Source organism: Podarcis erhardii (genome assembly GCF_964252035.2).
Source record: "Podarcis erhardii genome assembly, chromosome: 12".
Taxonomy (NCBI): Eukaryota; Metazoa; Chordata; class Lepidosauria; order Squamata; family Lacertidae; genus Podarcis; species Podarcis erhardii.
This window is the reverse complement of record NC_138513.1, coordinates 22,127,046-22,142,237: the sequence shown is the minus strand read 5'-3', so window position 1 is coordinate 22,142,237 and position 15,192 is coordinate 22,127,046. Positions and strand designations below refer to the sequence as shown.

General features: G+C 41.7%; 1 protein-coding gene across 13 annotated transcripts in view; it reads right to left on the bottom strand.

Annotated features, from left to right (window-relative positions):
• Positions 1–15,192, bottom strand: part of ADAM22 (ADAM metallopeptidase domain 22) — a 120,252-nt gene that overhangs the window by 40,423 nt on the left and 64,637 nt on the right. For all 13 annotated transcript variants that reach the window (XM_081881942.1, XM_081881936.1, XM_081881944.1 and 10 more), the window contains exons 6-12: positions 11,835–11,898; positions 11,494–11,563; positions 7,613–7,683; positions 5,741–5,815; positions 2,793–2,864; positions 2,176–2,342; positions 522–606 (exon numbers count right to left, since the gene is read on the bottom strand). In XM_081881942.1, the coding sequence (XP_081738068.1) occupies positions 522–606; positions 2,176–2,342; positions 2,793–2,864; positions 5,741–5,815; positions 7,613–7,683; positions 11,494–11,563; positions 11,835–11,898 (604 nt within the window). The remainder of the gene's footprint in view (positions 1–521; positions 607–2,175; positions 2,343–2,792; positions 2,865–5,740; positions 5,816–7,612; positions 7,684–11,493; positions 11,564–11,834; positions 11,899–15,192) is intronic.

The window sequence follows — 15,192 nt, the reverse complement described above, 5'->3', positions numbered from 1 at the left end:
AACAAGAGGAGCGACGGCTTGGAGAGGGGAAAAGAAAATCAATTTACAAGTGTTTTATAAATTTTAAAAGAATTGTCCTGAAGCGAAAGATGAGATTGCAAAGGCTTGTTCCATTTACTTCCTGTGAACCATAGGGGAATAGCAAGCTGGCTGAAAGTTGCAAAGCATAGGCCAAATAACAGGTAAAAACATTTGCCCTTAAATGATTAGAGAAGACATCAAATACAAAACAAGTTCATCTATAGCATTAAACTTTATTATAGGATATTAATAATAAAAATCCAGTATGGGGTTGGGGAAGTGTAGCTAGACTGAGACTGTAGCATGGGGGGGGGGGAGAGAAGGGTTTTAATCTTTTCCCCCTTCCATGTTCTGACTGGTACCAAGGGGAGCTTTCTTCCCACTGTGACAGGGGAGGGTGGGTCACACAGCATTGTGCCATGAGAGCTGAACCAGACATGGGTTTTCACAAAAACATTTCTGCATAGCCCTTTTGTGTTCCTAGGGGCATTTAGACCTACTTCGTTTACACCACCACCTTTCAGAAGCGAACAAATACCACCAATGTAGGCTGCCCCGCTGCGGCTGCTCTGAAACTGACTCCCCCTTTAAAGAAAAACAACAGAAACGATAGTGAGAAAAGCACAAAGAAGCAATTTAGAAACCACGGCATTTTCAAACAACAAGCATTAGCTTAAGATTCAGGAGACAAAGCACGTATGCTTGTTTGTGAAGTTCCCGCTTCTGATTCAGCGCAGTGATTTGGAGGCAGCGGGGAGAAGGAAAGAGAGCAGGAAGCCACAGCCTTAAAAAGGAAGCTACCGTGAATTTGAAACAACATGGAAACGATTTGAAAAGAGATGATCCGCACAGATCAGGCTCCTTCAGTCTGATGCCCCCCAGATGTTTCAGACTATAAATCTCATGCATTCCAGCTGTCTGGGGCTAATGGGAGCACTCAAAAACACCTGGCATCAGGGGAGGCTAACACAGATCCAGTAGGAATTGGGTGCTTTTAAGCGAGGTACCCAAATCGTGGCACAACTGCCTTGGGGACAGCATTAGAGAGATCCTACCTTAAAGTGCAAGTCAACTAAGACAGACAAGAGGAGCTCGTCTTATGCCTTGTTTACTCCCTTGGAAAATAAGGCACAAGGATACTAGAGGGGTGCAAACATAAATCCAGATTTACATATTTGTGGGGGGGAATCAGTGGGGTTGGCTGGGATAAGCTCTCCTTGACTTTCCCGGTTTCACTTCTTCAGTCCGCACTGAAGATGGCATCGAGAGAAGACTGAGGTAATATTTAAAAATGGACATGGCCATTTTAGTGTGTCTGATATATGCATGCCCGCACACACGAGCATTGCACCAAACCTAGAAGTGACCAGAAAACATCACAAAAATGGGTGCAACAGGATGGGGGTAGAACGGGGTGGCCTTACACGGGCCCCACCAATGCACGCAAGCGTCCAGAATGTAATCCCTATACAAATCGGTCGCTGTCTGTAGATGCAGGTTGAATAACCCATTCACTGCCTTAAAAGCAAAATTCCACAGACTACAGCAAATGTGTGCTCAAATCACTTCTACCATGCTTAAAATCCCATCTCTGTTTTAATATTTATGAAAATAGATGGCGTTCAGGGTCAAACGAGTTAGTTTAAACATGGGTCTGCCCTAATAATGTGTAAAGTGTGTGTTACAGTACACAGCGCATTTGGACATCATGTAAAATGTTTGGCTGTGTTCTGATGAAACACAAGGCATTACATGAACAAAGCCTCAAATTCCTTTTTAGTTTCGTTTTCAACTAGCCACAGTTACTCAATCAGACAAATTGTGGCTAGCCTTAACTGTGGTTTAGGGAAAACAAGTTAATCTTGGTTTACAATCCTGGTTTGCTTCCCAAAATCATTTTTTAAGATTAAACAGAGTTCGAGGTTTGGACGTAACAATAAACCACTGAATTAAAAATGGAAATGATAGCTTCTGATCACCTCAAGGCCATATCTGAGGAGAAGGGGAAAGTGCAGCATGCACATACCCAAGGCTCGCGCATGCAATCATAAACTGTGGTTTAGAATTATGCCCAGACCAAATTAACATCAGTCAGCGCTAGAAATTCAGAATACACTACCCCAAGTGATAACAAAACAATATGAAATTACGTACGAAAAAAGGTGAACTGCATCACTTTTCTCTTTGATAAAATCCCTCCTATATTTCATAAACTCACGCAGGGTCACCAGTGGGTTTTCAGATATGGTGAACTTGTTATCAGTACCCCAGGTTTCCATGGCAACCAAGACTATCCTGGTGTTGAGCTGTTCTTTGTAAATCTAGCACATTAACAAAATGAACGATCATCAAGCGACAGTATAAATTTTGCCTCTTTTTCTCTTTAAAACAGCCCCTTTGCCCCCATGTAGTTAAGGAAATGTTGAGCATAAAGAACAGTACTTTAATGAAGGGTCAGAGCCCTCTCCTTTCTAACAGATTAAAGCGCAATGTGATCAAGGGCTAAATATCTGAATATATTTTCAAGGCCATTCCCCCGCCCCCAATATAAGGGAGTGTGCTTCAAAACTTGTGAAAGCTTTGATTCAGAAACATAATACAGGAATGGTCCTAATGAGATAACTGAGACTTCTGCGGTTCAGTCATCCAATGGCAAAACATACACCGACAAAAAAATGCACTGCGGCTATCATTCCCTGACCCAAAATTACCATCCCCGTGATAAGGCTGACAAATCTATCTTGCACTAGCAGCTTGTGAATTATACTTACTAAATCTGCCATGTTCACTACTGATTTTGCAAAGCTGTTTGTGTGGCCGACCGATAATCGGTGCTTTTTCAGCTGAAGGACAAAAGACAGACAAATCCTAATCAGATTTCTAAAGCACAATTTCTATTCAGAACTCACTTTTATCAAAGGCTTGCTTCACCCGTGAAAAATGGATTACTGGCAATCTATTTAAACCCTAGTATTGTTATCTTAAACTCCCTATGGTACCATGAAGGTCAAAGTACCAATTGATAGAAAGGGCATTCCACAAAGCTGATGGGCAAGAAGACAGTACAGGCCTCATTTGTAGCGAGATTAGCATCCCTCAACCTATATCTTACTGGGCCAGCTTGTATGTGCTTAGGAGAGAAAAAATAGCAACTGTTATGCTTCCTCAATGTCTCAAAATATGGTATTACCAGTGATTTATGATCAGAAGATTTCAGTTCTCACATGGTTGCCAGAAAGCCTATGCCCTATAGTCCTATTCATGCAGTACTAGCATCCAGGGCACTTACACTGTGAAGCGGGAGCAGGGTTAAACTGCTGGTTCTGCCCCCGGGCTACCCAGCCCCTGCTCATGTGCATGAGTTCCAGGCGATTAGGATACCAGTGCAACCAGGTGTTCTGATTGCACTGAGCTGCTACACAGAAGCAGCTGTTCACACACAGGTGGTCCTCAGCAGATGTCAGGTGCTCACGTCATGCACCCTTAGGGTAGGACTAGCCCAGGGATGTGGTATCAGGAGCGGGGGCAGCCAGCCAATCCCATTCCTCCATCACCGACAGAATGCTCTACATACAAGTAACATATGAGCAGAGCTTATTTGTTTCTATGAACTGGAGTCACAGTGTATGCCTGGGAGATCTGGTGAAAAAGAATTTAGGGAAATAAACTGTGGAAGTATTTATGGGGGACAGAATAATGATATGGACATTAATTCATTGGGCTTTTATGAATATTTCACAGTGTTGCTTTTATAGTATTGTATTTTATTACTGATGGTAGTAATGTTTATGTTTTGTATGAGCTATTTTGGGCTGCAATTACCTTGGAGTAACCCTCACTGAGCTCGATGTGACTTATTTCTGAGCAGACACGTATGGGACTGTACTGTTTATATTGTGCAGCGCCCTGACTGTTAGTAGAAAGCGATTATGGAAATACACTTTTGTGGTCCTGAAAGTTTTCCAGTTTGTCCTTTTTCATCCACACACACACACAACATACAAAAACACACTGTAGTTTCTTTGTTACAACAGAGTTCTGCCTCTTCCTTATTCTGGCAGCTTTCCAAGGATTCAGATTTTGAGACCTGCCTTTGCTCTTGGCTGCAGAACTCAAGTTTGCAATCATTATGAAGAAAGAACGGAAGAAAGAAATCTCCTTGGCAACTCTCAGTTTGAATAGTTCCACGATTGCAAGGAGAGCAAATTGCTTCAAAGTGCCTCCAATAAAATATGACTACCTTCTTTCCTGTTTCTTACAGAGGCGAAGAAAGCGATCAATAATCTCTTATTCCGTGGAGAGACATTTTATGTAATAATTTGGATGAAGTTGGTGTGTGTGCGTGTGTGTGTGTGTGTGTGTGTGCGCGCGCCTAAATGGAACACACACTTCAATCCACTCCTATGGAAACCTCATGGGGGCGGCGGGAAGCAGAATTGCACCTGAATAATGGGTGGGGCTTGTGTGTGAGAAGGTCCCTGCAGCATTATTGATTGCAAATGACAATACCCTTTTTATTAATGAGTGAAACTCAATGATTTAAAGAAAAAGAATCACCAATGAGGAAGCGTGTTGTGGCTTACCCTAAAATCTTCTATACTAATTTGGATTGATCCTTTTGTGGAGTGGCTCCACCCCACATATTCTGTGTTTCTTTTGAATTAACATGGAGAATTTCTATAGTTAATTTCATAAGTAGGACAGGACCACTTCTTTTGTGTTGTTTCACTCTTTCCCCAAATTTTGGTAAACCGGGTGCATGAACAGCTATACTCATTAAAAGGCATCTAGCCTAGGATCAGATTACCAGCAGGTGCCTCTGGTAAATTCACAAGCAGATCATGAAGGTTTACCAGCCATCCCTGGTGACAATAATGATTATTTGTTGACATCTTGTATTCAGAGGTCTGCAATAGCTAAGGAGCCAAACTAGATGTAATCTAAAATGCACCTTTGCATTTGAGGCGCATATTTTTTAAAGTGCAAGTAGAAGCCAAGGCTGTAGTGGTGTGATAATTATCAGGATCGCAGCAGGAAGGGTGGGGGTTAACCTTTTCCTGCCACCTCCTGCTGTTAATGTAAGGAAAATCACTGTGAATCTGATGCAAATCTCTCTTGCACACACTTACATGTGTGTCTGCAGACATACAAAGAGCAGCTCCTTTTTACTATTTTTAAAGAAATCTGCATGTTAAAGGCAAAGAAAAACTCAATATCACATTTATTTTGGTCCTAAACTAATGATGTTGAGGGGTATCTTTTTACCATTTAGAAACAGATTAAAAATGACGTAGATGCCACTATGAAGGAATATTACATTCAAGGCTGATTTCAAACTTTGTGGATAGTTTCTCTTAGCTAAATATATGCCATTCAGCTAATACTGTAATTTAGAAGAAATATTAGACATAATGTTCTGTATACAATTGAAGCCTTCTGTGGCTGCAATCCTATTAGGGATTAAATCCACTGAACTCAATGGGGCTTTGTTCTGACTTATATATAGGATTACACTGTATACTTACTGACCTTTCCTATGTTATTATGTGGTTCTATGGAGCCACTCTAGGCATAACTTCAAACAAGCTCACCCTGATCATATATATCTGCATAGCTTAGAATCATTTTGCTATAGGTATTTTATTGTTAATCTACTGCAGGCACAATGCTACGTGTGAATTATTGATTATTCCAAAAAGGCCCAAAATGCAAACCTCACCATTAGATGGTCATTTACGATCATTAGCTCAACATATTTAGTTTCCTCTTCAACTTTATATGGGCTCTGATGAACCTGCGGAAAGAGTAAGAAACTGTAAATGTGTAAAATGGCAACGTATCTGATTGTAATAAAACTCATCGTGTTGGAATGAATTTATTTCCTTCATTCTGGCCTCATTACAAAAGCACTTACAAGTAGTTCCGTGTACCAAATTAGCAACAGAATATATGCCATGCCTCCCAGCATCAGCAATCTAATTCTGATGCAACTCTGGAAGAAACATAATGGGCAAATTTTGCATTAAGGTATTGATTGTGGCCTGCCTCCCATCAAAGTGTGGTCTTTCTATAGGAATGCCACAAATCTATTCCAGAGTAGTGTGTGCACCAATAAGCTCAACAATTTATAAACTAAACAAACAAAAAGCAACTGGCTTATTTAGAGAATTCTGTAATTAAGAGGATTTTGAGAAGCTGAACCAATTTTTCTACTTTGTCAGATACATAGCACAGCACGCCTATGTGCTGGGTCCCCCTGCAGGTTCTCCAGAAAAATTGTGCCATGCAATTGTTGACATCAGAAAGCTCAGTCCCAGATAGAGAGCATGTTTGTTCTAGAGAACATCCTGGGAGATCACCTTGATACAGGTCTTGCACGTTTCCCAATGGCACACACCTGACATGAGACTGTAAGTGTATGTGTGTAGCATGAAATCTAAGACATGCTGCTACCTTTGAAGGATCACACATACACTCACTTTCCCTTACACTCAGTAGTAGCAAGTGTGATGCGGTGGAGAGATTTCAATGTCATTTCTGTTTGTCCTATATACAAAAAGGGATGCTCAGCATTCCTCTACCCAATGGACACCATAGTCAACAGTTAGCCAATGAAAAGCAGAAGTAACCAAAAACGAAGTAGTCACTTGTTAAGTATTTGCTTGCTAAGTGCAAGGACATAATTATGAAGTAAACAAGATTATTTCACAGGCGTAAGAAAAGCCTAGAGATCAGGATTTTTTCTTATAAGAGGAGTTTCCATATAGTAATAGATACACTATGGAATTCCACGATTGACTGTGTTAAGTAGAACACCCTCCCAGTAGAAATGTATAACTGTTCTTGCCAACGAGTTTTGGGTGTGTGGTCTGCACTACTCTGCACTCTCACCTGGGTACACAATAAAACTGCTTTTTCTCCTCTACAAAGTGTCCTCTTCTCTGAGACCACAAAAGGGAAGTTTCTCCTACAGGAGTTGCCCTCCTGTCCCTGGCACTGCTGCTACAAACCGAGATGTGGGTGGGTCACAATAGGGACACACAGGTGAATCAGTGGGACTGCTGGATTGGTCACCAGCAGCTCTGTAGCCCTGACCCAGGTAAGTAGGAATGACATCAGTGTCAAGAGGGCACATTCACCCTTCCGCACACAGGAAGGGAAATAATCTCTCCATCACCAAGACACAAGCACTCCTGGTGGAACTGAGCAGAAGGAACTCCTTCTGCCAGCGTAGTGGGCAAACCTGGAATAGGAGGCAAGGGGGAATCATGCTTCCTGCCCAAAGCAAAGCAGCAGTTTCCTTTTGGGACTGGATTTCTGATAGAGCAGGTGACATAGGACTTCCAGAGCAATGCTGTCTATGGCAGAGTTCTTCTACTGGGTCACCAGGTGATGCTGGACACAGCATGTTACTTGAATAAGGGGACAATGTCCTAACTGCACTATAACAGGTGGCTCTTTGCAGAAAGCACTGAAGTCCATAGAGTTCTGAAAGCCCACGCGTCCTTCCGAAAAGAATCCCATATCCACCGAAAGATATGCCTGAATGCACATTCTTTAAAGGGAAAAGTCAATAGGCACAGGCACATACCTGCCTTTTTCTTCTCTTGTGTCTCGGTTTCACAACAAACCTCTGTGATGTGGTGTTCATGTGCCAGAATTCTGAATGGAATACACACATTTCAAGTCAGAACAACACGGGTCGATAAAAGATAGGCATTTTCAACAGCAGGACAAAGAAAGCAATTGCATTGAGCAGCGAAATATTGCAAGCATTTCATGCGTGGCTCAATATTAAAGTGGAGGTTTACATTTCTGCAGCCTTCAAAATGCTTTCCTGCAAATAAATGGTGGCCTTGGGCACCACCATGTGGAAATGTGGACTTATAGACTTAAATAATAACACAGATAAGAAAGGTAGTCTCCAAATAATACCTAGTTTCCATTTCTCCATGGCTGCCTACCTGCTTTTCTGATGGCTACTTACAAAGCCACAGCATGCAGCAGCTTTATATATACACAATGAACCAACATGAGTAGAATATTACTGAGCCTCTACCACAGGAGTGGGGAACTGATGGACCTTCTGATATTGTTGGAACTCCATCTCCTGTGAGCCCCATCGAGGACTGCCAATATTAGGGGACAATAAGAGATAAGATCCAACAACATCTGAAGGGTCAAAAGTCCCTCACCCTGCTCTAGCAGTTATTTTGTCATTATGATCAGTATGTTACTGTGAGCTTTGATGCCTAGTCATCAGCCAAAGACAACCAGCTCTTCACATCCATTTTCCTACACCAAAGCATTTTGAGTGCAGGCAATGTGCACTGTTAAATGGAGCCCTTACTCCCACTGACGTCAACAGCACTAATTTTCAGGCAAGTCTGTGGAGGATGGCAGCCCGGGCTAGGGATGATCAAAGCCCATTTATAACAGCATTTTAATTAGGCGAGATAAGATTTTTTTATATAAAAAAAGTATTAATGGCATGAAGAGAAGTCAGAACCAAAAACAGCATAAAAAGCCTATGTAACAAACATCTCAGCATTTCACCAAAAGGCAAAGTTTCCTTATCTGACTGATCATATAAATGGATTTTGCTACGAAAAACCAGAAGCGTATCGTCACCCACCTACTTCTGAAACTGCCCCCAGGAGAGATATATGAATAACTGAAAAATGATTTTTGCTGTCTCTAAAAAACTGAGAGTGAAAAAAACTGACAGCTTTTATGCAACCGAGTGTAGCTTTCATACACAAACATATTTCTTCATCATCCATCCCATGCAACAGTAGTTGTATCATGTTTTGACCTTTCTAAAAAAAAAAAAATTGGAAAAAGGCAGCAGTCTTCATTCTGAACTCTTTTAGATGATTTAAAAGAGGGGTGGACAACCAGCTGTCTCAGGGCCACATACAGCCCTCAGCATAACTACATGTAGCTCTCAGTATTTTGACACAGCAATTTGATGTGGTTTGGCAGGAGGGAGAAAAGGGAGAGGCAGGAAAAGAAAGAGAAGAGAGTTGGTCCCACCCCTTTTGACTTTGATTCTGCCCATCACGGGCTCCAGAACCACCGACTGCTGGGATGTGGCCCCTGCCAGATTTCCTCCAAGGAAATGTGGCCCTCAAGATGGAAAAAGGCTCCCCAACCAACCCCAAACACTTCAGAATGTTTTCATAGGCACTGAAATATTTCCAGATTCCCCTAATAGGTTTACCCATCCGTTTAAATGTATCAAAATATTAATTACTCACAGCTTCAAGAATAGTACAATGGCAGAAATATCTTTAAATTTTTTTTTTTTCAGAATTCAAATCAAACTGCTTTTGAGAAGTATTGTATAATTAGATGTATTTATGAAAGGTAAAGATAAAGGTACCCCTGACCGTTAGGTCCAGTCGCAGGCGACTCTGGGGTTGTGCGCTTATCTTGCTCTATAGGCCGAGGGAACCGGTGTTTATCTGCAGACAGCTTCTGGGTCATGTGGCCAGCATGACTAAGCTGCTTCTGGCGAACCAGAGCAGCGCACGGAAACACCCTTTACCTTCCCGCCAGAGCGATACCTATTTATCTACTTGCACTTGACGTGCTTTTGAACTGCTAGGTAGGCAGGCGCTGGGACCACACAACAGGCGCTCACCCCATTGTGGGGATTTGAACTGCCGACCTTCCGATTGGCAAGCCCTAGACTCTTTGGTTTAGACCACAGCGCCACCCGCGTCCCTTAGATGTATTTACAGTTTATATAAATTGTATAATTTGAAAAAAGAGCATTATTTTAAATCTGTTCATATTCATAGAACTTCTATCAAGAGGAGAGGGAGGGAGAGATGTTGTCCTGTTTCCATCATAAACCAGGCCCAGAATAAATCCATGAACACAGCTATAACCCACACTCCAGTTACAAAAGCTAAGCATGTATTATCTGGGAGATGACGATCTAGCTGCTGAGACAATGCTATCTCTCTGCAACAAAAGTTCTATCTGTGCAAATAAGGGGTGGAGGAAACACATACTGACTTCTCAAAATAAGCAGTGTAGTGTAATGGTAAAGGCGAGGACCAGAGAGACCCAAGGTGCTACTCATCCATGAAACCCACTAGGCATCCTTGAACCACTCCAGCCTACCTCACAGGGTTGCTGTGAGGATTAAGGGTGGAAAAACTACATGCTGATTTTTTTAGTTCCTTACTGGAAGCGCAAAATAATAAGCAACTAAATAAGGCAAGGAAGAAGAAAAGGTGTGGCACCAATTTTTGTGTTTCTAATCACCCCTCAGTTTCATGGTAAGTTTTGACTGAAGCAACCATGGCCACAAGTTCAATCGTTTTGTCTCCCGAGTATAATTTCACACAACATGCACGCAAACAATACCACAATACTACTTCGGCGTGGTGTGTACTCTATTATTTTTCAAAGCATGATACTGAACAGAACAAACTGATTGTGGATTGCAGGCAGGACATGGAAGAAACCCTACCAATTCGTAAAAGGGACCACCAGACAGAACTGAAGACGCAAGAACAGACCTGCTGGGTCAGACTAGTGGTCCATCTTGTCCAGCATCCTTTTCTCCGAGTGGCCAACCAAATACCTATGGGAAGCATGCAAGCATTTGCCTTTACAAAGGCTATCAATGGCTGCCAGGCACGATGGCTATATTCTACCTTCACTGTGAAGGCATTATGCTTCTGAATACTAGTAAGCAGAGTAATGTTGTGGTCATGTCCGGCTTGCAGGCTTCCCACAGACATCTGACTGGCTACTGTGAGAACAAGATGCTGGACTAGCTGAGTCACGGACAGGATCTTGTCTTATGTGCTTTTGTTCTTACGCCTTGAAAACACCCTCTTCAGATCTTCAGCATCTCCCATCAGATGTCAAGGAAATAAACAACTATCTGACTTTTAGAAGACATCTGAAGGCAACCGTGTTTAGGGACGTTTTTAATGTTTGAAGTTTCATTCTGTTTTTAATGTTCTGTTGAAAGCCGCCTAGAGTGGCTGGGGAAACTCAGCCAGATGGACGGGGTAGAAATAATAAATTATTATTATTATCATTAGGAGCTGGGGTTTTTTAATATATATATAGCTCATTTATTAAACTTAAATCTAAAGAGACGTAAGCAGTAATGTGTTTACAGAAGTGCATCAGTTATAATCTGCCTGTTTTTTATCTGTGGAGACTCCTAAAACCAGTCATTAAATAACTATCATAATATTAAAAAGCTAAAAATATTTTGGAGGGAGGGGTTTTTAGAGAACAGACTTTCTATTAGAAGAGGAGTTAGATTTTTTCTGTTTCCCAATCAGGCTGGCAGATTATTTTCTTCAGCCTCTAGTCTAAAAATAACAAAATCAAACCCTACAAGTGATTAACTATGAAGTAAGTGCATCAATGAAGGACGAGCTAAGAGTATGTTCGTTTTTTTTTAAAAAAACCAAGATTTAAAAAGCACACACATACCAGATGGAAGATCATCCAAAGGAAATTCAAATAATCTGGATTTGTAAACAGAGTGTAAATGGAATTCCTCCTGAAATAAGAAACATCTAAATTTAGTAAAGCAATACAAAATAAACTTTCTTGGGACTTTACTCTAGCACCAAAGGGTGTTATTAAATGCCATCTGTTACGAATTTGAGAAGCCTATCTTTCTGATGCAACCTTCTCACAGTTCAGAAACTCAGTTGGAACCTACATAAGAATTCCTAAATTGTTTGCTAAAGAAGGAAAGAGCAACTTAGTGAAATATGCTTCCTGTAGATAATATCTGCATTCTGCTTACGAAACACTTATCTACTTACTTGCGAAGTGTAGTTGTCTTCCGGCTCAATAAGATATGTGTGATTTCCATCATAGAACATGCCGCTGTTAAGAATTAGGGAAATATCAGACTCACAGAATAAAAAATACAACTATGTATGTGTGTGTATATATATATATATATATATAATGATATATTGTATATACATTATATATACATTATATATATATAATGATATATATATATAATGATATATGTATGTGTGTGTATATATATATATATATATATAATGATATATAGCTGGTGTTTTAAAGACAATAAAGTAAAACATTATCAGGAAACACGCTACACTCTAAAACACTCTTGACAATTTCTGTCTGCCTTGCAAGAATTACTACCCAAATCACCTTGAGTTTCAGTTCATTAAACGCATCAATGTGCAGTGCCTCCTGCTTGCCACCAACAGGCAGCACTGCAACCCAGGGAGAACACCTTGCTTGCCTGAACAGCTGCAGGTACTGCAGGTACTGGCGACTTACAGGCACTATATCATTTACTAACTAGAGAGATGCTCTAAGATGGCCTTTCCTTTCTAAAAGTCTGCAATCCTCCAATCTGCAACAGTGTACTTGTGTCTTCTGTGAGCTGATGGAATTAGGGATTTCACTATGGGGTTCACAAATTCTGCCGTAGTCAATGGCCCCAAAACAGACGTTTAGTTGTGGCTGCAAAAGAGGCACACCCCGCAAAAGTCAATGCTTCGTTGGACACAGCTGAAGTCTCTAGCGTTATATATCTGATAAATTCTGTCCTATACCTTTGCTTTTTAAAAATCTAAAGCTGGTATGGTGCATTAAAATTAAAACACTCTGCAGGGATAGCTCAGTGCGACTCCTTAATCTCAGTGTTGTGGGTTCGAGCCCCACGCTGCATTGCAGGGGGTTGGACTAGATGACCCATGGGGTCCCTTCCAACTCTACGTTGCTATGATTCTATTCCCCCCCCCCAAGCGTGGCATGGACAATATGGCACAAACCCCACATACACCTGCATATGTGGTGATGGTGGATAGGTGACTTGTTGGATATTCTTACAAAGCTGGTACAGCCCCAGTTTGGCTGACAGCTAGTACCCTCCCTTAATATACTGAGGAGGGTGCTCAGGAGCCCACAAGATGAAATCAGCAAAGGGCCATCCTATCTGATGTGGTCTAACTCTTTCTGCGAGTGGCCTGAAGGAGGCGTTAAAGGGCCACAATACAGTTGGGAAGGCCTAGCTGCCCAACAACACATACAAGTCTTCCATCTTGGCTTCCTTCTGTTTTTAGGATGGATATGATATATTATTAACATTCAGCAGCTGAAAGAAATAGACAAGTATACTGCAGATTTATGTCTTCACAAATCATCAGGTCTGGAAAGTTGGACCAAAGTGCTCAGAGTCAAAACCAAGATGAATGGAAAGTGTCTAAGTCACAAGCCAACATGACGAAATCAGCAAGGAACCGTCAAGCAGTCCCACTTTGACGGGGCCTGCCAGCGTCTGGTAGGCAAAGCAAGCATCACGGATAATGGTCTAAGAGCCGATATCCATCTGGGAAATAGGCAAGTTCGCTGTTCTGGACAGGTCTGCACTTCTTCTGAAGGAGCAGGTGTGTAGCTTGGGGGTCCTCCTGGATACACCTCTGTCACCAGAGCCCCAAGTGTCCTCTGTGGCTAGGAGTGCCTTTTGCCAGCTCTGTCTAGTTTGCCAGCTGGAAAGGGATACCCTAACCACTGTAGCTCCTGTGTTAGTAACCTCAAGGCTGGAGTAGGTGATCGGTTTGGGACTGCCCTCGGACTTGGTTTACAAGCTGTGGCTTATGCAGAATGTTGCAGCTGGACTGCTGGTGGGGGCAAACATGTGAGGCCATTGTTAAAACATCTGCGTACTCCGCCCATCTACTCCTGAGGCAGGTCCAGGATTCTTGTATTTTGTAATTTACAAAGCCCTGAACAATTTAGACCCAGGTTACCTTAGGGAACATCAGGAACATCAGTGGTTATCCCCTGGGGTAGTGAGGCTGATTTAACATCACAGTGAAACTCAGCCTTTATTGGCCCATTCCTAAGGAATGCAAGAGAGATTCAGCAGGTGCCTTCTGTAGTAACCTTCAAACGTTTGCTGAAAACTTTTCTTCACTGACAGGCAAACACAGACAATTATGAAGCAAACGTTTTTCCGTAATAGTTAGCTGGTGATCAGTTTGAATTTGTGTTGTGTGATTGTTGCAAACCACTTTGGTTTCTTTTAAATGAAATTGCAGAATGCAATTTTTATATATAAATAAATAATACATCTTACTATTAAAGGAAGTCATGCAGCCAAACCCTGCAGACTGCATTAAAAAGATACTATTTTTAGGCTGATGTTCAGCATGTAACCTGAGCTCAGCACGTAACATGGCCCACTCTCAAGTCCTGATTATTGCAAAAGAAAAAAGAAGAAGCCACATATTTTTTTTACTCAGGGTTGGGGGAGGGTTGACAAACTAAAATAAAAAAAAAAAGTTCAGTCTTGCAAATACACATATAATAATTTTTAAAGTATATTTTGAAAAGTGATACCAAAAGTACCGAGCAATAAATCAATGAAGATCCCATAAGGTAAGTGCAGGCCTTTCAGGGAAATTGGACGATGACAAAGAATCGTGAGGTAAGAGCTTTCTATTTATAGCCTCATCATGACCTTAGAAGCAATCTCTTACTACAGGATGATCCCTCAGGCCTGATGTTGTATCATATGTAGATCAGATATAGAGAAACAGACCAATAAGGACATTGCGCCTAGAACGTTTCAAATGTGTTGAATACACAGGTAACCTGTGAGGGAGGCCAGTACTCCCCGCTCCCACAATACTACAGAGGGACGGCGGTTGGAGGGGGTGAAGGCTTTGAGGCAGTGGCTTGCCTAAGCCCACTTTGTGAGTTCATGGCTCAGGCGAGAGCTGAACAGGTTCAAAGTGCAGTCTCTGAGCCACTATACCAGGGGTGATCGATCTGGTGGCCTTCAGCTGTTTCTTGACTCTGAAGACTTGCCGTTCTAGCTGGGGCTGATAAAGCTGTGGCTCCGTCTAGCCTTCCTGATTAGTATTTATATATTTTATTTATTTCTCTCTCTCTCTCTCTCTCTCTCTCTCTCTCTCTCTCTCTCTCACACACACACACACACACACACACACACACACCACTTGACTACAGCAGAAAATCTTGAAGCGGTTTTTAGTAGCCACCAGTTGGGTTTTTCCGCCATATATTTGTCTAATCCTCTTTAAGACACCTACTTGGCTATAGGTATCTACCATATTTTCTCGAGTCCAATGTGCCATCAAATCTAATGTGCACCTCAATTTTCAGAAC